The sequence below is a fragment of the Amblyomma maculatum genome, chromosome 3, assembly GCF_055883805.1.
Source record: "Amblyomma maculatum isolate TAMU_Amacu chromosome 3, ASM5588380v1, whole genome shotgun sequence".
NCBI classification, from domain to species: Eukaryota; Metazoa; Arthropoda; class Arachnida; order Ixodida; family Ixodidae; genus Amblyomma; species Amblyomma maculatum.
This window is the reverse complement of record NC_139346.1, coordinates 140,504,792-140,528,119: the sequence shown is the minus strand read 5'-3', so window position 1 is coordinate 140,528,119 and position 23,328 is coordinate 140,504,792. Positions and strand designations below refer to the sequence as shown.

Sequence of the window (23,328 nt, the reverse complement as noted above, 5' to 3'; positions counted from 1 at the left end):
AATTAACTCCACCCATCCTACTTTCTTGTATAAGATAAGCAACAAAACTTTTTCTTAGAAATGCTAACGGATCGCTATTCTGCGTCAGACCTCAAAAAAAGGACACTAAGAACAGAGGTTCTGATTAGACAACGACGTAGGCCGTTCGCTGGCATTGAATCTTCGTCTAATCATTACTGGAATACCCGCTACAAAACAGAAGCCAGTGGGCAAAGCAACGAACAGCGTTGGTGAGCAAGTCGACGGTGTTGTCAGATTTGTTTCATGGCATTAATGAGGAAATTTCGCATAACATAAACGCGGTCTCCCAGGTAACACTTAGCTTCGAAGCCAAAGCTTTCGTAATTTAGTTATAATTTTACTGCAGCCATGTAGAGCGCAAACGCAGTTCGCTAAAACTATTTGTGCGCTAGCCGCTCCATGCTTCCACGCCGCGTGTAGCAGACAACGCGCCCGGGAAGGAGCAAGAGTCGACCGCAGCGCCGCTAGATCTCGCGACCGCCACTTGAGACACGCTCCTCCACTGGGCGGTGTGGGGAGCTGTGAAACTGAGTTTGTTCTAGTAACGTTGGTAGTGGAGGGCTGAGGAGTAATTTCGACCACCTGGGGATCTTTACCGTGCGCTGACATCGCACAGCACACTGACGCCTCTTCGTTTCGACTCCATCAAAACGCAGCCGCCGAGGTCGGGTTCGAACCCGGGTATACCGGACAGTAGTCGGGCGTCTTACCACTGCACCACCCCGGCGGGGTCCGCACTGGACTTTGAAGGAGCAACGCTGATGATGTCTTCACAGCGCGGCCTAGTGCGCTTTGGCTTGGGTTCAATTAGTTTATGGGGCTTGACATCCCAAAGACACTCAAGCTATAAGGTTTGCCGTATACTGGAAAGCCGGATACCTCGACAGCATGAGGATGTTGAACGTGCTCTGATATCGTACAGTACAGAAGAAAGAGCCTTGTCTTTCGCTTCCTTCAAAACACCGCCGCCGCAGCCGAAGGGCTGCGGAGTAATTTCGACCACCTGGGGATCTTTAACGTGCGCTGACATCTCACAGCACACGGACGCCACTTCGTTTCGCCTCCATCAAAACGCAGCCGCCGCGGTCGGGATCAAACCCGGGTACTCTAGCACAGTAGTCGGGCGTCTTACCACTGCACCACCGCGGCGGGTAACGTCCTAGCAAATGTTTTGTTTTCCACACTAGACGTTGAAGAGCAACGCTGGTGATGTCTTCATAACGCGGCCTAATGCGCTTTGGCTTGGGTTCAATTAGATTATGGGGCTTGACATCCCAAAGCGACTGAAGCTATAAGGTTTGCCGTATACTGGAAAGCCAGATACCTCGACAGCATGGGCATCTTTAACGTGCTCTAACATCGTACAGTACAGAAGAGCCTTGCTTTTCGCCTTCTTCGAAACACCGCCGCCGCAGCCGGCAGTGACTAGGAGTCGCCCTCCTGAGTTCCTAAGCGACCCAACCAATGTGCCACAGCGGCGAGACTTTTTGTTTCGCTTCTGGAAAGCTATTAATGCCGACTTGAGCACCTCTACATTCTGTTCCACCTGTATAAAACCTTATCAATAAAATATGGGCTCCGGCGTATACAATCGCAGCTCTTAAAGCCGTGCTAAAGATACTGCCGCCGAGTTAAATTGTGATTTTATTTCCGTGTCACACACTGTTATTTTACTCGGGCAAAGTCTACTATCTTAGAAAGGAATGTAATAGGCGTAGGAGACTTCCGTTTCTTATTTTATTCTTTTGATACACCGAAGCAGGAGTTTTATGCATAATAAAAGAGTACTTGTCTTAGTCATACCAGTGACGACTTCGTCATCAGCAGGCTTATACTGCAGTACGTCAGATTCACCCTTCTTCACAGAGGCCATGTACATCTTGGCAGCCCTGGAAACAAAAGTATGTTCACACTGTCCTGAAAAAGTAATTCTACCTTCCCCCTTCCCCTTATAATTTTAACATTGCAATTAAACTCTCGTGACGCAAAAATTGTCTGTTTTCAGCAACGAGTCTACTACAAAATTTTTACCTGCGAAAGAAAGGCGAATCATTTAACCGGTTGTTCGAGGCGTGTATGCTGCAACTAATGGTCACATATAGTCTTCCGTGCGAACACGGCAGTTTATTTATTCTTTGCCTCGTCGTGGCGGTTCATTGGTTAGGGCGTTCGACTGCTGTGCCCAATGCAGGATCGAAACCCGTCCGCGGCGTCCGTCTTCCGGTGGAGGCGAAAAACAAGACGCCTGTGTGCTGTGCAATGTCGGCGAATTTTAAAAAGCCCTAGGTGGTAGAAAGTTCCGGAGCCCTCGACTACAACATCTCTCACAGCCTGAGTCGCTTTGCGACGTTAAACTGTTTGAAGCTTACCAAATTACCCAATTATTCCTCAAAGGTAGGCAAGCGGAATTAAAGAAGGTGTGGGCGGGAAAACATTGTGTTATTTATAGGTCTTTTATGGCATATTTGAGTGGAGGGATTGACGATTGATGATCGCCACTTCAGATGGAAGGTCGTTGCAGTCATTGGCTATTTTAAGAGAAAACAGACACCTATTATGTCTTGTTTGTTCACTGTGCCTCTGTCTACGTCTCATTTGTGCTGCGAATGTTTTCACCATGGATTACAACCAGCTGTCCAAAACCACCGTGCTTTTGTTTTTGAGCGGAAAATGCTGCTGAAATGGTAAAATGCTGCTCGAGGTAAAAGACATTGATGTGGGTAGTGTGGGAATCTCGATGAGCGCGTGTGATGGGAGAAATTTGTGGTTAACTGTGCGATAAAATCAATTGTACACAGAGAGACGGGTGGTTTTGCGGCAACAGGCTAGTGCGCGGAGATGGGGTTGGTATTTTAGTGGAGAAACAGTATTCTTGCAAGACTAACTAGATCAAATGAATCTGGTATAACATTATGAACGGCGTCAATCTTGCTGAAGAGAGTATACATTCTAGAGGATGTGCGCCGCACAAGCAAAACTTGCGGTCTTGGACGTACCATTGGTAAGCACGCAAGAAGTTTAAGGAACGGGAGCTAAATTATTGCTATGCCAAGAAAACCTTACAAATTGATTACCTGAGTTAGTAATATGATGAATTTGAAGGGACCAGGTTAAACCTTACTTCCCTCAATACCAACGACACATGTAGGAGTCAACTAATACAATAGTAATAGTGCTGTGTGAAAATTACCGTCCTCTTTGGGTCTGCTACGGAAAGAAAGGGACATATTAGTGCATACCTGCATATCTGACTTCTTACGTTTGGTAGAAGTTTACACATTCTCAATGAGCGTGCAACTGTAGAACTCTCTTGGTAAATTTTCTTTTATGTTTGGACATGAGTGGCAACAAGCGAGAAGGGCAGCATTGTTTGACAGATATGAATGCAATTTTAGGTGTTTATTTACTTGCCAACTCTCTAACAATCACGAGAGAAGCACTCTCGAACAGAATACGCCTACTTCAGGTGCATTAAGTCCAAACTGATCCTATTACAATAAAACGATTCAAATTCGGTGCGAACAAACAATTACGCTGTTCGAACCAACTGCACAAGAAAATAGTTAACAACTTTTGGTATTATTGAAGCGTTCGGAGAGCTCGTGTCCACCGTTGACCGTTCAAGCAATCATCCGTAATCATGGTGTCACCTGTACAGAAGAATGACCTACAGCTGATCACTGACGTGAGCAGGAGCGCGTGAAGGAGATTCCTGCAGCTGCCGCGGTGCTGCTCGTTAGCGATACAGATTGGCCCGGTCAGTGAACAGGAATTCACCCGGCACCGGTTCGTCGCCGGTGGAAAACTACCGCTCACCATGCTGCGGGTCTTGTACTGTGCATGTGCAACGCGTAAGGAATGGTACCAAGGGAGGGGGACGAAGCGGTCGTGAATTTAGAAATTGAAATCCGCAGTTGTCGCGCGCTCGCATAAGCCTGGCAGCATCGTGCAATTCATCCAGAGACGACATTATCGGCAATATCCTTGTGCCGAGGATTAACCGGCAATTGGATGGACTGTCTGCTCAACAGTGCGGCCTAAATAGGTGTCTTCATGATATATGATCATGATGACGCCGGGTTTAGAACGAGAATTCTCTCATGCTAAGGAAGCAGTTGAGACAATGAAGAATTCAGCGACGGCGAAATCATCTCCATGTCTCCTGTGCTGTCAGTACCGGCTAACAGGCTTATGGAAAAACGTTTTTACAGATGATGGAAACCCCGTGGCACGTCAGTTTGTTCAGACATATCTTATCCATCAAAAGCAGTAGATGGCTCTCCTACTGAAAGGTGTGAACAATATATGACGTGAAGCAGTCTGAGTGGGCTGATGCGGATGTTCTTTTTTCTGCGAAGCTACCTGCATTGTAAGCTGCTTTTCTGTCATTAAGAGCCCTGAAGCTTGTGAGTATTTTCTAGCATAATCCACGATAACAAATATTGGTTATATCAGTATTAGACACTGAACTACGGCTATAAAAATACTACAAGTTTCTGTGAGAATAGCTGCATACACATTCGGTCACCAGTTGCTGGGAATGCCATAAACGTGCATCAAATCCAATTCATCTCTGTCTATCAAGCACCCCACTACAAGAAAGTCTGAGCATAAAAAGTCTGGGCTTGACAATTCACCAGGTAATAACAGCGACTACCTGACTTACTCACGCAAAAAGCAAGCTGTTAATATTTCGGGTTTGATTAGATGGACGTCTCCTTAAACGGGTTGCGCTGGCTCGTCTGTTTCCCACCAATTGGTGAGGTGGTCCTGCAGCCACGTACCTTTTATGAAGTGCGGCTTCAACATCTTAAAAGTGCACAGCAAATCGCATTGAAGACGTTAATCGAGACTCTGTAAGGACCATTGTAAGGCCGCATTGAAAAGCGACTCGCACGTGGAGTCGAGCTGGCGGTCGAACCCCCCACGCGCCGAGGCCAAGGAACGAGCGCTGTTTTTTTTTTCTCCTTTCCCCCCCACCCTTTTCTTGGGCGCGGGCTCGCGGGGCGCGCGGGAGGCCTGGTTTGTTTCGTCCTTTCGCCTCGAGGCGTCGCCAAGACGCGAACGACAGACGCATCCAATTATCAGCCGGGAACAACAGTGGCACGCTTCTGCGAACCACTTTACGGCCAGCTCGTCCAGCAATCTCAGCGATCTCCCACCGTGGCGCCAAGCATGGGTGCCGGGAGACGCCGTTAATGAAGCCTTTTGCACTGCCACAAGCGCTCACAAAATGTCCTGCAGAAGGCGACATTATGTGCGGCCCTCGGCCCTCCCAAGTAGGCAATCAGCCCAGCGGCATCCCGCTGTGTAGCGAGACATTGGGTCCGAGCGACGGCGACTGTACACTGCTCTGGGACAGCGCCCCCCCTCCCTTTTTTTCTCGAACGGGACGGCTGGATGGCCTAGTCTCCAGACAGATCCCCCGCGGCGTTTCTTTCACAAAGGCGGCAGCTGCAAGGTCGCGTCGCAAACACGCCGGGGAGAGGAAGGCAAAGACAGGCGCCGTGTGAGAGGGTTTGGGGACCAGCGAGTGGAAAGAGTGTGTTTTGAATGTTGTATTTTTATTTGAAGTAATTAAGGACCTGGGTCCGAGATTATTCCCAACCCACGGGGGTTGTGGCATGTTTTTAAATAATTTGATTGGCTGCTTCATTTTCGGGGCGGATCACCTAAGGTGACCGCCCTTGGGTCTTTGTTGATGTCTGGTATCAAAAAGCGGTCCTCGGACCATGTTCGTCAGTCAAGATTGAGGCTCCGTGCTTAGCACGTATTTACGGTCCCTAGGCTTTAACCGAAATGCTCGGTAGAAAAGTAAGGGCTTGTAGAGTGACTTCTCTGTGTGAGAGTCTATTTTGTTCTAAGTTGCAGTTGTCTGTGTGACTCTTGTTACTGTAACTTACAGTTTGCCAATGTAAACTATTTTGCTTCTGTAAATATATATCTCCTCCCGACCATCATCAGATCATCGTCCACTGTTCTCGTCTTCTGCTTCTCTACCTGCCGAACACGAAAACGAACTTAACATCACTGGCGCAGCACGACAGGGTTCGGCAACCAGCGACCACGATCATCACCCAGAACACCTAGGCCCTGGGAACCCACTAGGCAACAAGCGTCCGCTCGTCCAGCCAGAAGCAGCAAGGTGATCCAGGCCCCGAACCAGAGGCAGCGTTCTGGGGAAGGACTCCGACGAGGCAGCGGCACCAAGGGACGGAGGCCCCAACTGGCGACACCAGCACGGGTAAGCGGGATTTCTTGCGCTTTGTTGAAGTGGCTATGGCTCAAGTGTAAAGTGGCGTATGGTTTTAACACGGAGCATGATGGCGAGCGTTGGCGAGAGAGAGACAGGGGGAGATAAAACAGCTGACAGCGAGCAGTCGCAGCAAGCGAACACTCAGCCTGTAGCAGGAGCGCTGCGTGAAGTAGCGGAGATGTCGGTATCCGATGCGGTTGCAATTCGCCTCATGGAACGAAATTTTGAGCTGGAAAAATTGAAAATTCTTTCACAGGAACGCCTAGAGTTACAGAAACTTGGGCTAGATCCAGCGGTTGCAATGGCGATAGTGGGAAGCGGGCAGACGTCTGTAAGGTCAGACATTGACGATCAGCGTCGAATGGGTCCCGATCCAGTCTCCCAATGCGCTAAAGTCCTTAAGGGACTGAAGTTGCCGTGTGACGCGGACGTGCCGTTATGGTTCGAGGAAGTCGAGAGAATTTTCACGACGTACAAGGTGCCAAACGAACGCCGCGTTCACTTAATCATGCCAGCACTAGCTGAGGGTGTCAGGTACCTTCTCCGTAACCTCGGGGACGATGAGTGTGGCAGCTACGAGTCGGTAAAAACAGCCGTTTTAAAGGAGCTGAAGCTTAACCCCTCAGAATACCTCGAACGCTTTGAGCGCGCGACGAAACGCCGCGATGAACCTTGGGCGCAGTTCACCTCGCGCACTAAGACGTACTTTCAGTACTACCTTCGGTCACGGGACGTAGAAACCAAAGACGACCAGGTATCATTGATCATCGCAGATCGCATAAAGGGTAGCTTGAGCCCTGAGGGCTTAGAGTATGGGCGTTTTCGTGAGGAGGAGAGGTGGCTAAAATTGGATGAAATATCCGACGTTCTCCAGACGTTCGAACAGGCTAAGGGCAAGGGGCGCACAGCGAAACAAATTGTTGTGCATGCGGAAAAGCCGAAGGGACCCCCGTAAGCGGCGAAAAATGATAGCAAACGGCCAATTCAGTATTATAAGTGCCGCGCATCTGGCCACCGAGCCAAGGAATGCCCTCGCGCTTCACAAAACGTGCAGAAGACGGAGAAAAGCGCTCGAGCTCAAAAAGTAGCTGTAGCCAACGTAGAGGCATGCGAAACACCGGCGTCAGTAACCTCCCAGACAACCCTAGTAGCAGAGATGAAAACGCCCCAGTCATTCGACGAGGTAAGCAAATCGAAGCTACAGCAGGTGGAGATTGGGTGCGCAGGGATACCGGCGACAGCTATAATTGATACCGGTAGCGAGATAACCGTGGTTAGGGAAGGCCTCGTGCCAAGTATATGTCGGGAGCCATCCGGCTCGATAAAGCTAGTTTCGGCTTTTGGGGAGACGGTTAACGCAAAACTGGTCACTCTTGCGGTGAGCATCAGGCGGCCCACCGCACACATAGCAGGGCCCGAGGCAGTAGGCATTGTATGCGCGCTTTCTGATAAGCTGGCGGAGGGAGTGGATTGTTTGCTCTCCAGGGAGGATTGGGAACTGCTTTCGGAGATAGACAGTCGTTACGAGGCACTTGTTATGAATAAGGCCCGCCCTCGGTCGGAAGCAGTTAACGCGTCTGTCACCATGGCGGAGCAGAGCGCAAAGCTGAGCTCTACTTTACACGAGGAGCAAGCGGCGGGGCCTGAGGCAGACAAACTAATGAGTGGTGAGCAGGGTGTGGCGACGGAACAGGCCTGTGAAGTAGATCTGGAAGAAAACGAGAAGGAAGATGTAATCTCGATCCAGGATGACGCGGACGCCCTAAAACAGCGCCAGGTATTCCGATCCGACCAAGTATAAGACGAAAGGTTAAAGAAAGCGTGGGCTGACGCAAAGGCAGGGAAGGCAGGCATGTTTGTTTCAGACGGCTTGTTGTATCACTGGGACTCGATCTCCGGTAGCAAAGTGAAGCAGTTTGTGCTCCCCCTTAGCAGGCGTGAAGAGGTACTCTGCCTTGCGCATGAGTCCCTCTGGGGAGGCCATTTGGGGCCACGGAAGACAAAGACCAGAATTAAGTACAGCTTTTTCTGGCCAGGCTTAGAAGGGGACGTAACGCGACACTGCAGGACATGTCAAGGCTGTCAAGTCCGCTCAGACAGGCGAATTAAAGATAGGGTTCCCATCACACCTCTCACCAGACCCGACCATCCGTTTCAGGTCGTAAATGTCGATATAATCGGGCCGCTCGATGTTCCGTCGAGCAGGGGTCATAGGTACGCTGTCTGCCTCGTTGACTTGTGCACGCGGTGGCCGGAGGTGGTCTGTTTGCGATCCCTAACCGCTAGGGCAACATGCGACGCCTTGCTTACGGTTTTCAGCCGCACAGGCATACCTGAGGTAGTCTGTTCAGATCAGGGAACGAACTTCACGGCGCAGCTGACGCGTGAGATGTTAGCAAGACTGGGATGCGCACCGCGTTTTTCGACTCCTGAGCATCCGGAGAGCAACGGGACAGTGGAAAGGTGGAACCGCGTTTTGAAGAACATTTTGTTCCATGTTATTGAGAAAGATCCCAAGAACTGGGATAGTCTGGTCCCGTTCGTTCTCTGGGCGTACAGGGAAGTCCCCCATGACACTACAGGCGGGGCGCCGTTCCGGCTCTTATTCGGTAGAAACCCTATCGGACCGCTAGCAATTCTGAAGCGAACATGGACAGGCCAGCAACCCCTCCCGAACACACTCAGGGAAGAACCCGCGAAGTATTTGCGACAGCTACGCGAGCAGCTAGAAGTAGCAGCAGAAGTAGCGGGTTTGACGGCGAGCGCACGTCAGGGAAGTTACGCGCAGGCGTATAACAGGCGCGCACGGAGCAAGACGTTTGTCGTCGGAGACCAGGTATTGCTCTTTGACACAGACCCTGGCAGTAAAATGGCCCCCAAATGGCTCGGTCCATTCGTCGTAACCGCGAAAGAGAGGCAGAACTCGTACAGAATCGACAAGGGAAAAAAGGCTACAGCGATAGTGCATGCGAACAGGCTGCGACCCTACTACGCACGTGTCAGCCATGTTGGAGTAGTTTTCGAGGAAGACGAGGAGTTTGGTGAAATCGAGTACACCCCTCGGTCTGTGCCTGAGAGATGTGGGGGTTGGCTGATAGATGCGGAGAAACTCGCACACCTACCTACTCAGGACCGCCTCGAGATCTCGGAGGTGTTTGCCGCTTACGCTGATTTGTTCAGCGAAACGCCGGGAGTTGCACGAGTCGGGGCACATAAGATAGAGCTGCACGAGGGCCACCAGCTCAAACGCACTTTCCTATATCGCGTGCTGGAGTTATTAAGGAGTGAGGTGAGCCGCCAGGTAAACGAATTGCTAGACCTCGGGCTGGTGTATCCGGTGGAAAGCGAGTGCGCCCATCCCGTTGTATGCGTGGGTAAGAAGAATGGATCGGTGCGCATGTGTGTTGACTATCGCGCTTTAAACGCAGCGACACGCACGGATGCCTTTCCAATGTCACCCCCTAAAGAGCTCATCATGAGGGTGGGCCGCGCTAGGTATATCACTCTTATCGACTTGCGACGCGGATACTGGCAGGTGCCGGTAGCTCCGGAGAGCCAACATCTGACCGCCTTCGTAACTCACGAGGGACAATATGCTTGGCGCGTCATGCCGTTCGGGCTAAAGAACGCCGCGGCCACCTTTCAGCGGATAATGAACACCCTCCTCTCGAAACATCAGGCTTATGCGGCCGCATACCTCGATGACATCGCCATTTTCTCTTCCTCGTGGACTGAACACTTGCGGAACTTAGAAATAATTTTTGATTTGTTGCGCGACGCCAAGCTTAAAGTGAGCCGGGAAAAGTGTCAGGTCGCACAGGCCCACATTAAGTACCTAGGACACATAGTGGGAGGCGGAACCCATGGGCCCGACACAGAAAAGATATCGGCCATTCGTGGGCTCGTGCCCCCCGCAACAAAGAGACAGCTACGGAGCCTGCTAAGCTTATGTGGTTACTACCGCGATTATGTTGAAGGATACGCCGAGGTGGCCGCACCACTCACGTCTTTGACGAGGCGAGGTGTACCTAACACGATTCCGTGGAGCCAGGAAGCGCAAAACGCGCTCGACAGGCTCAAGTCAGCTCTGTGCGAAGCTGCATCGCTGAACACCCCCGACATTAAAAGGCCATATTGGCTGTTCACCGACGCGTCCGACGTTGCAGCGGGGGCTTGTTTGGCGCAGATGGGAGACGAGGGACGGGAAAGGCCGATAGCGTTTGCCAGCCACCGACTCACGCCAACGCAGAACCGCTGGCCTACGATCGAGCGGGAAGCATTCGCCATTATCTGGGCACTAAAGAAATTTGATCATTGGGTGTACGCGGCAGAAATTAAAGTGATGTCTGACCACAACCCCCTCTCCTATCTCACTACTAGTACGCCTCATGGGGCAAAACTCGCGCGATGGGCGCTGGCCCTACAGCGCTACAATGTGACGGTGACCCACAGGAAAGGGTCAAGCAATGGTAACGCCGACGCGTTAACCCGTGTCCCCAATGTGACTTGGGGCGTAGAGCAAGCACACGCTTGAGCCATGGCCTTTCGGCGACGCGTGAATGTTCCCGCGTACCCGGTGCAATGTGTGATGTGAACGGTGGAGTGCGCGTGAACTTGGCGTGAGGACATCCAATTGCTCGCGGGACTTTCACGAACACTGTCCGGTCCGCCGATGAGAATGTGTGATTTGTTTTGTGTTATACCACTCTTGTGTCGCGAGATTCCATTGATGTTCCATTCACGTGCGAAGTGTATTAGATGTTTTGTTTTCGTCGCGGGTTGTTGCGGCCTTTGTTGTATTAGGCTGAAATGACCGGATTCCAGGCTCATTTACCCTCTTGGGAGGGACGTGTAAGGCCGCATTGAAAAGCGACTCGCACGTGGACTCAAGCTGGCGGTCGAAACCCCCACGCGCCGAGGCCAAGGAGCGAGCGCTGTTGTTTTCTTTTCTCCTTTTCCCCCTTTTATTGGGCGCGGGCTCGCGGGGCGCGCGGGAGGCCTGGTTTGTTTCGTCCTTTCGCCCCGAGGCGTCGCCAAGACGCGAAGGACAGACGCATCCAATTATCAGCCGGGAACAACAGTGGCACGCTTCTGCGAACCACTTTACGGCCAGCTCGTCCAGCAATCTCAGCGATCTCCCACCGTGGCGCCAAGCATGGGTGCCGGGAGACGCCGTTAATGAAGCCTTTTGCACTGCCACAAGCACTAACAAAATGTCCTGCAGAAGGCGACAATAGGCGCGACCCTCGGCCCTCCCAAGTAGGCAATCAGCCCAGCGGCATCCCGCTGTGTAGCGAGACATTGGGTCCGAGCGACGGCGACTGTACACTGCTCTGGGACAGCGCCCCCCCCCCCCCCCCTTTTTCTCGAACAGGACGGCTGGATAGCCTAGTCTCCAGACAGATCCCCCGCGGCGTTTCTTTCACAAAGGCGACAGCTGCAAGGTCGCGTCGCAAACACGCCGGGGAGAGGAATGCAAAGACAGGCACCGTGTGAGAGGGTTTGGGGACCAGCGAGTGGAAAGAGTGTGTTTTGAATGTTGTATTTTTATTTGAAGTAATTAAGGACCTGGGTCCGAGATTATTCCCAACCCACGGGGGTTGTGGCATGTTTTTAAATAATTTGATTGGCTGCTTCATTTTCGGGGTGGATCACCTAAGGTGACCGCCCTTGGGTCTTTGTTGATGTCTGGTATCAAAAAGCGGTCCTCGGACCATGTTCGTCAGACAAGATTGAGGCTCCGTGCTTAGCACGTATTTACGGTCCGTAGGCTTTAACCGAAATGCTCGGTAGAAAATTAAGGGCTTGTAGAGTGACTTCTCTGTGTGAGAGTCTATTTTGTTTTAAGTTGCAGTTGTCTGTGTGACTCTTGTTACTGTACAGTTTGCCAATGTAAACTATTTTGCTTCTGTAAATATATATCTCCTCCTGACCATCATCAGATCATCGTCCACTGTTCTCGTCTTCTGCTTCTCTACCTGCCGAACACGAAAACGAACTTAACATCACTACCATTATGTGCCTTCCACTCACCGCACTCCTCGTAGCTTTGCAAGAGAATGCGCAGCTCTATATCATCGATAAGCTGGTCCAGCGACGCTGTGATTCTCGCTCACTTATAACCAGTCTATCGCATTCCACGCAGGCACTGAGGGATTATGCAGCTTCACACCCAATTCTTTCATCGAAAATGCCAGTTCTTCCTTCCTGCAAGTTTGTATGCTTAGCGACAAGCCAACGAATAATCCCAGACCAACTTCTGGCAATTCGGAATCGGCGCTTTGCCTGAATTTTGAAGAAAGAGTCACCTGTCTCGAGGGTCCTTTGCTGTATACTTGGATGTTAGCATCCAAGGTTGCAAAGCAAGACAAGCAGCAAAAACCTCGTCTTAATCAGACATCCACACTTCTACTTACGGAACCACCTAGATCATTTTGTGCTCGCCACAAGTATTCCCCCTGTGCTGCGGCCATTGTTCTCATCCGACTTAACACCTTTCAAACTATACTGTTGCTCCACCTGTCATTCGCTGCCCAATATAAGTGAGGACGTCCACCAGTTAGCGGCGCGTATACCACCATTTATACATATTAAGTAGATCCCACGGGATCTACTGCTTTCTCAAAGCTGCGCAGATTCACCAACCCGCCTCGTGACCCCTGGGTAATCTGGTCTCGGTGACCTACCGCATTCTGCGAATCTAAGCACTCCGCTATTTTAGGCACCCCAAACCCGCTATTCTGGCATTTTTTACAACGTTTGAGCGCGCTTGCTCATGCACTTTGTCATAGGACCAGAGCTTCAGAGTCTCGAGGTTGTGCGGCAAGATCTGGGCAGGTTTTAGAAAAAGGGCTACTTGGACATGTGGTGTAGTCTGACAGTGCACAACGCAGTCGACGCCCCTATAACAATTCACTTGGCGTTCGTCTACAGTATAACGGTGGTGTCGTGTAGTTTAGCAGTCCTCTGTAGAAGTTTCCATGACCATATCCAGTATTTTTCATTATTTGTTTAACAATCCGCACAATTTTCTCTGCAAGGCCATTTCAACATAGGAAATGAGCGCTTAAATTGATGTGTCTGAAGTCACAACTAGTTGCAAAGGAAGCAAATTCTTTAAAAGAAAACTACGGTCCATTGTCGGTCAGAACCTCAACGAGTATGCCATGTCTGGAAAAGATACTGAACAGCCCGGCAATGAAGGAACGAGCTGTAATGCTCTTGAGCTCCTAAACTTCGCCACAATTTGAATAAGTGTCATAAACAACATAGGTTCTGCCTGCAAGCTCACACAAGTCCACACTCGCCCTCTTCCATAATGCATCCAGAGGTGATCGCATTAGAAGAGGCTTTTCTAGTTGGGCATACGCATGAACCTTGTATGCCTCACAGCAATCGATCATCTTCTTGTTTTTTGACATTCCTGGCCAGAACATCAACCATCTAGCTTTTTTTTACATTTACTGACACCTAGGTGTCCTGCATGTAGCCTGTTTAACATATCTACTCGGAGAACTTGAGGTATGACAAATATGTTGCCTTTAAAGGGTATGCCACATATCACTGACAGTTCCGGGGTAAAAGGTTTGATCTGCCCAGTAAGAGGCTGATGATCCATGAGAGCTGTGTTCACCTTCGAGCGAACTGGGTCCTTTATGTCCTCTGCAAACAGTGTCTTGCTTGTTTTATTATTCATAAAGCTGGAGCAGACAGAGATGGCATGAACCTCGACATCATGGTCATCTGCTAGAATCCTCTGATCCTGGATGCCAGGGGTTCGAGACAGGGTGTCTGCTAAAACAAGAACTTTGCCGTGAACACAACACAATTCGTAGGATTATATCCGAAGCCCGAAAAAGAGGCGTTGCAATCTTAGTGGCGTATCACCCAATAACTTTCTGGATATCATAATTAAAGGTTCTTGATCAGTCTCAATGGTTATTGTTCCAGTGTAAATAAAACCACGAACTTTTAACAGCCACAGATTGTTCCCAGAGTTTCATTCTCAGTTTGTGAGTACCTGGTCGCAAAATCAGTTAATCGCCTTGAACTATAAGCAAGTGGTCAGACCCATAATTTTGGAACAATGCAGCTCTAAGTCCATACCTGGAAGCACGTGTGGAGACCTTTGTCTATTTGCTGGGGTCATAGATTGCGAGGACAGGCGCATTGGTGAGAGCAGTCTTGATGTTGTTGAATTCCTTGGTATGTTCAGGCCTACACTTGAAGCTGTGGCCATTGTTCAGCAGCTGGCAGAGCAAAGTGGTCTTCTCGAAAGCAATTGAGAGAGCTGTTTACAAATGCAAGTGACTAGGCCAAGGATGCGCTTGAGCTCTTGCTTGAAAGTTTGTTCCGGCATCTACAAGACACCACTCACTAGATCTGAATAAGGTTCTATGCCTCTTGCACTGATGCTGTCACCTAAAAAGTCAGTTCCCCTGACTCCTATTTCGCATTTGTCGGAATTAAAATGTGATACCGTGCCTTGTTGGTGCATTCAGAGCTACTCGAAGCCGCCGCTTCTCATGCTCCTTCGAGTTTGATTCCCATATGAGTATATCAACCCATAAACTCCAACACCTCCAAGCCCATCAAAAACTTGAGACAGATTTTTGGAATACCTCAGGCGTCGATGCCAATCCAAATGACATGCGGAGGAATCGGTATGCCCGTAGGGCGTGCTGAATGTGTAAGTGCTTGCAAGTGGATGTGCAACTGGCTTCACCGAGCAGGATCTGGTAGAACCCCGATTTTGCATCTAGCCTAGAGAATACCGCACCTGTTAGCTCTGCCTCGATTTCTTCGCGCTTCGGCATCTGAAAATGTTGATGCTTGAGGCATTCATTAATGTTGCGAGGGTCCATCAATTCCTCAAACGGCCATTCTTGCGAACAAAGACAAGCGGGCTCACCCATTCAGTTGGCTGGTCCACCTTCGCAATGACATACCAGCTTCAGAGACTTTCTGCAGTTCTCTCAGAGGTTGTTTCAACAGGTGTGACACCCTGCGTAGAGGTTGGAAGGCGAGACAGGTGCCGTTATTGCTACCAATCCTGTACGGGTCCGCAAAACGACCGAGGCCACTAAAACGTTGTGGGTAGTCCTTCAGCACCCGCTCCCGAAGTGGCAGCGACACCTGTGACGTCTTTTGCAGTGATCGCTGACACAGCCGCGTTTCCCGAAAAAGGTCGGAATTGTTCACTTGCTGCTAGCCCAAGCAAAGCGTGTTGCTTTCGCACGAGAAATAACTCTACGACGGCATCCTTTCCTTGCCGCTTCATTGGGAGAAGCACCGCACCGCTGTAGCTACACAGCCGTACCTTGCTTTCTTCCGGCTTCAGATTTCGACAGCGGCTACTCAGCCAGCTCAGAGGACGTAAGTCAATTTGGCAACCTGTGTCAATCCTCAGATTCAGACCTTTGCCGCGCACACTCTCTGATACCGCCCAATCTGGGCTTTTCGCCTCGCTGGAAACATCCAGCACTTAGAAGTAGCCGAAGTTCCAAACGCTTCCCGGTCCTGCAAGCCGCCGCGAAGTGGTTCTTTCGGCCATATTTGTGACACTGCTGCACGTAGGCTGGGACGCAGTATACTGTACTAATGGGCGACTTCAATGCCAAGGTAGGGAAAAAACAGGCAGGAGACAAGGCAGTAGGTGACTATGGCATTGGTTCTAGGAATAGCAGGGGGGAGTTACTAGTTGAGTTTGCAGAGCGTAATAACTTACGAATCATGAATACCTTCTTCAGCAAACGGAAGAACCGGAAATGGACATGGAAAAGTCCTAACGGAGAGACTAAAAATGAAATCGACTTCATAATGTGTTCAACCCCCGCCATTGTGCAGGATGTAGAGGTAATCGGGAAAGTTCGATGTAGTGACCATAGGATAGTGAGGTCCCGAATTAGCCTAAATCTGAAGAAGGAACGCAATAGATTAGTAAGAAAGAAACCCATCAACGAATTAGCGGTGAGGGGGAGGGCAGAAGAGTTCAGAATCTCGCTACAGAATAGGTTTTCATCTCTAACTGAGGATGGCGACATTACCCTAGAGGCAATGAACAATAATTTCAGAGATATCATTACTGAGTGCGCAGTAGAAGTAGGCGGTAGGATAGTTAAAGAGGATACCGGTAAGCTGTCTAAGGAGACGAAAGATTTGATTAAGAAACGGCAGAGTATGAAAGCTTCCAATCCAACAGACCAGATCGAATTGGCCGAGATATCAAAGCTAATCAATAAGCGCAAGGTGGCCGATATAAGGAAGTATAACATGGAGAAAATTGAGCATGCTGTAAAGAACGGGGGAAGCCTTAAAGCGGTAAAGAAGAAATTGGGCATAGGCAAAAACCAGATGTATGCGATAAGGGACAAGGCGGGCAACGTCATCACTAATATGGACAAGATAGTCAAAGTAGCCGAGGAGTTCTATACAGATCTCTACAGTAGCCAAAGTAGTCAGGACCGTAGTGAGATTGGCGGTAGGGAAAAACAGTCAGACGTTCCACCAGTGACGAAGGACGAGGTCAAGAAAGCACTAGAAACTATGAAAAGGGGGAAATCAGCTGGAGAGGATCAGATAACTACAGATTTGCTGAAGGACGGGGGAGATATCGTGCTAGAAAAACTGGCCACCCTGTATACGCAGTGCCTGGTGTCATCGACGGTCCCGGAAGCATGGAAGAACGCAAACATTATCCTCATTCACAAGAAAGGGGACTCTAAGGACCTTAAAAATTACAGACCAATCAGCTTACTGTCTGTTACGTATAAGGTATTTACTAAGGTAATCGCCAATAGAATCAGGACAACCTTAGACTGCAATCAAGCAAAGGATCAAGCAGGGTTTCGGAAACGGTACTCTACTATCGATCATATCCATACCATCAATCAGGTGATAGAAAAATGCTCGGAATATAACCAGCCCTTATACATAGCATTCATTGATTACGAAAAAGCATTTGACTCAGTTGAAACCTCGGCGGTGATGCAGGCATTGCGAAATCAGGGGGTAGACGAGCCGTACGTGAAAGTGCTGGAAGATATATATAGTGGCTGCACAGCAACCATAGTTCTACATAAAGAAAGCAATAAAATTCCCATAAAGAAAGGTGTTAGGCAAGGAGACACAATCTCCCCAGTACTATTCACAGCTTGTTTAGAGGAAGTATTCAGAGACTTGGAATGGGAGCAGTTAGGGATAAGGGTAGATGGAGAATACCTCAGTAATCTGCGATTTGCTGATGACATTGCCTTGCTAAGCAACTCGGGGGATGAACTGCAAATAATGATTGATGACCTAGACAGAAAAAGTAGAATGGTAGGCTTGAAAATCAATATGCAGAAGACTAAAGTAATGTTCAACAACCTCGGGAAGGAACAGCAGTTTACATTAGGTAGCGAAATACTGGAAATAGTAGGCGAATATGTCTACTTAGGACAGGTAGTAACCGCAGATCCAGACCATGAAAAGGAAATATCAAGAAGAATAAGATTGGGATGGAGCGCATTTGGCAAGCACTCGCAGATTATGACCAGCAGCTTACCGGTATCGCTCAAGAGGAAAGTGTACAACAGTTGCATCTTGCCTGTACTCACCTATGGGGCTGAAACGTGGAGGCTAACCAAGAGAGTTCTACTTAAGTTGAGGACAACCCAGAGGGCTACGGAACGAAAAATGGTAGGGGTAACATTAAGAGATAGAAAGCGTGCAGAGTGGGTCAGAGAAATAACTCAAGTTAATGACATTCTAGTGGAAATTAAGAAGAAGAAATGGACATGGGCAGGACATGTAGTGCGAAGAGAGGATAACCGATGGTCGCTGAGGGTAACAAACTGGATTCCAAGGGAAGGAAAGCGTAGCAGGGGGAGGCAGAAAGTTAGGTGGGCGGATGAGATTAAGAAGTTCGCAGGGGTCAAGTGGATGCAGCTAGCACAGAACCGGGTTAAGTGGAGAAATATGGGAGAGGCCTTCGCCCTGCAGTGGGTATAATCAGGCTGATGATGATGATGATGATGATGACTCCTTCTTCATTTGCTGCTTCTTTGTGTGGTGTCATCCTACATAACCTTGTAGAGCATCGTATCCCATAATTTCTTTTGTGTTGGCCGCCATTTCTGCACATTCAGCCAACTTCACCGCCGTCTTCATGCTTAGTGGATCTTTCTGCAACAACTGTTCTCGCAACTTGTTATTTGCCATGCCGTAAACAATTTGGTCGCGTATCATCGAGTCACGGAGCGTTGCAAAGTTGCATGACTGGGCCTTGATGTGCAAGTGTCTCAAGAAGCTCTCAAATGATTCTCCCTCAGCCTGGACACGGTCTCGAAACACACAGCGTTCATAAGTAGCGTTAGAGCGCGGCTTGCATTACGTTTGAAACTTTTGCACTATATTGCCCCAATGTTATCTTACTGGCGCCGCCATATGGCGATCTCGGGAGACTGGCACGCGCTCGTCTTCTTCGCTCTAGGTGCTCGCCCGCCAGTCGGTTCCCTGCCTTATCTTGCCGGTGCTTTTGCTTAGTTGTGAGTAAACCTGCTGAACCAGTTCCACAGGCTTCTGTGACATTTTTGGTGGAGGTACGGGGTGGATCCCATGAACGAAGAGCCTCTGGCTGCCCCCTACGCCCATCTACACACCGTTGATAGAACACCTGTGCACAAGGTGAGCCGTCGATTGAAAGGCTTAGCTCCCGATTGTGGTCCTCTTGTTTCCCCACCGCGAACCACGATGACTACAGCGGCAATCCAGACCATTCAGCTTCCCGTGAGTGCCCAGCCGCTGATCTGCCATACTCCGCGTATGCTCACGCCGCTCCATGGCGACAAGTTTGAAGACATTGAGGTCTGGTTGACCAGGTACGACCGGGTCGCTGTGTTTAATGCGTGGGACGAGGAGCGGAAATTTAAGAATGTTTATTTCGCACTAGAGGATGCCACCAAGATGTGGTTCGAAAACCGAGGCTACCATAACTACCTGGCAGGATTTCCGGCGGCAGCTGCTCGGAACATTTGGCAACGATGCAAGAAAAGAGATGGCCGAACTCGCTCTACAGTCCCGAGCACAGAGGCCTAATGAAAGCGTTGCCATGTTTGTAGACGAAATGACTCGCCTTTTCAACCGGGCGGATCCGTCCATGTCGGAGGTAAAGAAGATGCGCCAACTTATGCAAGGCTTCAAGGAGCAGCTGTTCATCGGCCTTGTACATGACCCTCCATGTACTGTGGCTGATTTTACGACAGAAGACAAGCATCGAGCGTGAATTGAATCAGCGATTTGTTCATTTTGATCGCTCTGCGAACATCGCTACCGTAGACGTCCAATTGCCAATGGCTGGAAACGACAGTGAAGCCCTCTGCGAACTTATCCGAAGCATCATGCGCGAAGAGCTACAAAAGCTGCCCTCTCTCGAGCAACATCCACGTGTTGGGGGCATCTCGGATATTGTGCGCGAAGAGCTCCACCAAGCAGTGCCATCAGTACCATCACACCAGCCGCCTGCGCCACTCATAATGACGTACAGCGACGTGTTGCGTACCCCTGCGCCTGAACCATCGGCACCCTGCAATACTGCTCCTCCCGCTCGTCCTCCACCCCAATATCAAGTTTCGACTGGTGTACCTGAAGCTCGACTACCCATTCGCAAAGCACACGCGTGGCGCACGCCGAAAAATCTGCCTTTGTGCTTTCACTGCAGCGAAGCCGGTCACATTCTGCGCCACTGCCCGTATCGTCAGATGGGCTTGCGCGGATTTTCCGCGGATGCCCCTCGACCAATACCTCAGCGACAACGTCCCACCTGCGTCTCTCCAGCGACGCCAGTCCAGGTCACTATCGCCGAGACAGTTTTCCTCCAGCCGCGGTTCTTTCTTCAGGCAGTCCCCAAGTCCGCGCCGGGAAAACTGAAGACGGCGACCCTCGGGGGTAGGGCCGCCGTCGATTAACACTACGACCAACATCCTCCGCTAACAGATTCGATCACACATACCGACCTCCGACCCTTCGCTCCGACCAACAGTCCGACCACTTTTCAAAGATCGCCGAAGCTTTCCTCCGACGCCCCAAATCGATGCACCGCACGACCAACGAGTCCGACGACCTCCCGACGATCACAGAAGCTGACCTTCGACGCCGCGATTCGACGCAACGAACGACCCGTCAGCCCGACGATCCCTGACGCGTCGCACTTTGTCGAGGGTGAGCTACATTCCGCCGAGATACCGATCGTCATTGATAACCGCAACAGGACTGCCCTGGTAGATACCGGCGCTGATTTTTGCGTTATGAGTCATGGCCTTGCTACCATTCTGCGAAAAGTCTCGATTCCTTTGCACGGAGCCCCGATGAGGACAGCCGGAGGGCATGTGGTAACGTCGCTCGGAGTGTGCGCTGCTCGCGTCGAGATTCACCACGTAACTTTCTCATGTTGCTTCGTTGTGCTAGCAGAGTGCTCCAAGGACTTGATTCTCCGCCTTGATTTTCTTAAAGAAAGCGACGCAATCATCAACCTCCGTGACTTCATGGTGACTTTTTCCGCTCACCGCGCAATTTCTGACGAGTACACACAGCACAGCGAGGACTACACAGGCAGGCCAGTTTTCCGAGTGTGCGACGACCATGTCACTCTACCTCCACGCACCAGCTTGTTTGTTACAGTGCAGTGCGACAACCAAGGTCTCGCGGAAACGAACGGGAATTTATTGTTGAGGCTACAAGCCTACAAACGAACTGAACCGCTTTTAACGAACTTTAGTGCCGAATACTGTCATTTACCGCAAGGTACAGCTGTCGCTTATTTTTACGAAGTCAGTGCGCCATCCGCCCATTGCCCCTTTTCGCTGGCCAACGAGAACCCTCCCGAGAGCACTGGACCGACTGTTCAAACTGACGTGAATCCTGCTTTGTCTCTTACCCAGAAACGCCGCCTTTAAGCAATTCTGGACACTTACCGTGACTGTTTTGCCGTCACTTCCAGTGTGAAAGAGACGTGAGTAGCCAAACATGAAATTATAGTTGCTCCCACCGAGTGCCCTATCCGCCCACATCCCAACCGAGTATCGGCGAACGAACGAGAGGCTATTCGGGCACAGGTTGATGAAATGCTCCGTGATGATGTGATCCAGCCGTCCACAAGCCCATGGGCCTTACCAGTTGCGCTGGTCGCTAAAGAGGACGGAACACTCAGATTCTGCGTCGACTATAGGAGGCTTAACAAAATTACGAAAAACGATGTCTACCCATTGCCTCGAATCGATGACTCGTTCGACCGACTACGACACGCCCGATACTTTTCATCGCTTGATCTACGCACTGGGTACTGGCAGATCGAAGTCGATGAACGTGATCGAGAGAAGACCGCATTCATTGCTCCTGACGGACTGTACGAATTTATGGTGCTTCCCTTCGGTTTGTGTTCCGCTCCCGCAACCTTTCAAAGAATGATGAACACTGTCCTAGCCGGCCTGAAATGGCAGACGTGCCTCGTCTACCTTGACGACGTTGCCATTTTCTCTACGACCTACGAGGAGCACCTCAAACGATTGACGGCCATGCTAAATGCCATCCGCGGCGCCGGACTCTCCCTACAAAATGTCACTTTGCATTCCAACAGCTCAAGTTTTTGGGTCACGTCGTGAGTGCTGAGGGAATTAGCCCTGATATAGAGAAGACGGCTGCCTTAGCTGCTTTCCCGACCTTCGCTGATAAAAGTTCCCAGCATCGGTTTTTGGGCCTCTGTGCATATTACAGGAGATTTGTGCACGACGTCTCCCGATTATCGCAAGCATTGACTCGTCTAACAAAGAACGACAAGCCTTTCATCTGGGCCGACGAGCAGCAAAGGGCCTTTGAGGAGCTTCGCAAACAGCTTCAAACAACGCCCGTACTTGGCCACTTCGACGTGAGGCCGACAAGAATTGCATACCGACGCTAGTAACGTTGGCCTCGGTGCAGTTCTCGTTCATTTGCAAGAAGGCGTTGAGCGGGTGATTGCTTACGCCAGCCGCACCCTGTCTCTTTCCGAAACGAATGATTCCACTACCGAAAACGAGTGCGTTGCAGTTGTGTGGGCGGTAACAAAATTTCGGCCGTATTTGTATGGTCGGCCGTTTAGAGTGGTCAGCGACCACCACTCACTCTGTTGGTTAGCGAACCCTAAAGATCCTTCAGGCCGGTTAGCCCGCTGGAGTCTCCGCTTACAGGAGTTCGACGTCACTATTGTGTTGGTTGGTTTGTGAGGTTTACAAGTCCGGAAAATAACACAGTGACGCTGACTGCCTATCTCGAGACCCTATCCCGTGTTCTTCAATTGAAACAGATGACTTCGATTTTCTCGGCGCTCTCACGACGACACCGCTCTCGCTCAACAGCAGCGAGACGACAATGAACTGCGGCCTCTCATCGATTACCTCGAAGGAACCGCCTCATCGCCGTCTCGCCTTTTCATGCGTGGCCTGTCGTCGTCCTACTTGTGTAACGGCGTCCTCTAAAAGAAAAACTACGCTTCCACGGACACTCAGTATCTGCTGGTTGTCCCAACGTCGCTCCGTACCGACGTTTTGCAGGTATGCCACGACGAGCTTTCTGCCGGACATCTCGGTTTTTCTCGCACCTTGGCACGGGTACAACAAAAGTACTACTGGCCCAAGCTTGCCGCTATTGTTCAACGCTATGTTAGGACGTGCCGTGATTGCCAACGTCGAAAGATACCACCTGTCAAGCCGGCCGGCCTTCTGCAGCCTATTGTTCCTCCGCGAGTACCTTTTCACCAAGTCGGTATGGACTTGGTGAAAAGGTTTCCCGACCGTACACCAAACGAAACGGTGTGAAGCGGGTCGTTTCCTGAACTGCGATGTTATACGCAAATGTTGCATGCGGTAGTATCTGGTCCCAGTTCGCATGGTCTTCGTCGACGTACATAGAAAGCATATCGGGGATGGTTTTATTGAATCGCTCAGTAAGGCCATTCGTTTGAGCGTGGTAAGCTGTTGCTCTGCGATGACAAGTGCCACTGAGCCGCATCACTTCCTGGGTTAGAGCTGAAGTAAATG

At 50.3% G+C, this 23,328-nt stretch overlaps 1 protein-coding gene across 2 annotated transcripts in view; it reads right to left on the bottom strand.

The window, feature by feature from the left end:
- Positions 1 to 23,328, bottom strand: part of LOC146196200 (uncharacterized) — a 77,444-nt gene that overhangs the window by 29,543 nt on the left and 24,573 nt on the right. For both annotated transcript variants that reach the window (XM_084598117.1, XM_084598118.1), the window contains exon 3: positions 1,825 to 1,910. In XM_084598117.1, coding sequence (XP_084454243.1) covers positions 1,825 to 1,910 — 86 coding nt within the window. The remainder of the gene's footprint in view (positions 1 to 1,824; positions 1,911 to 23,328) is intronic.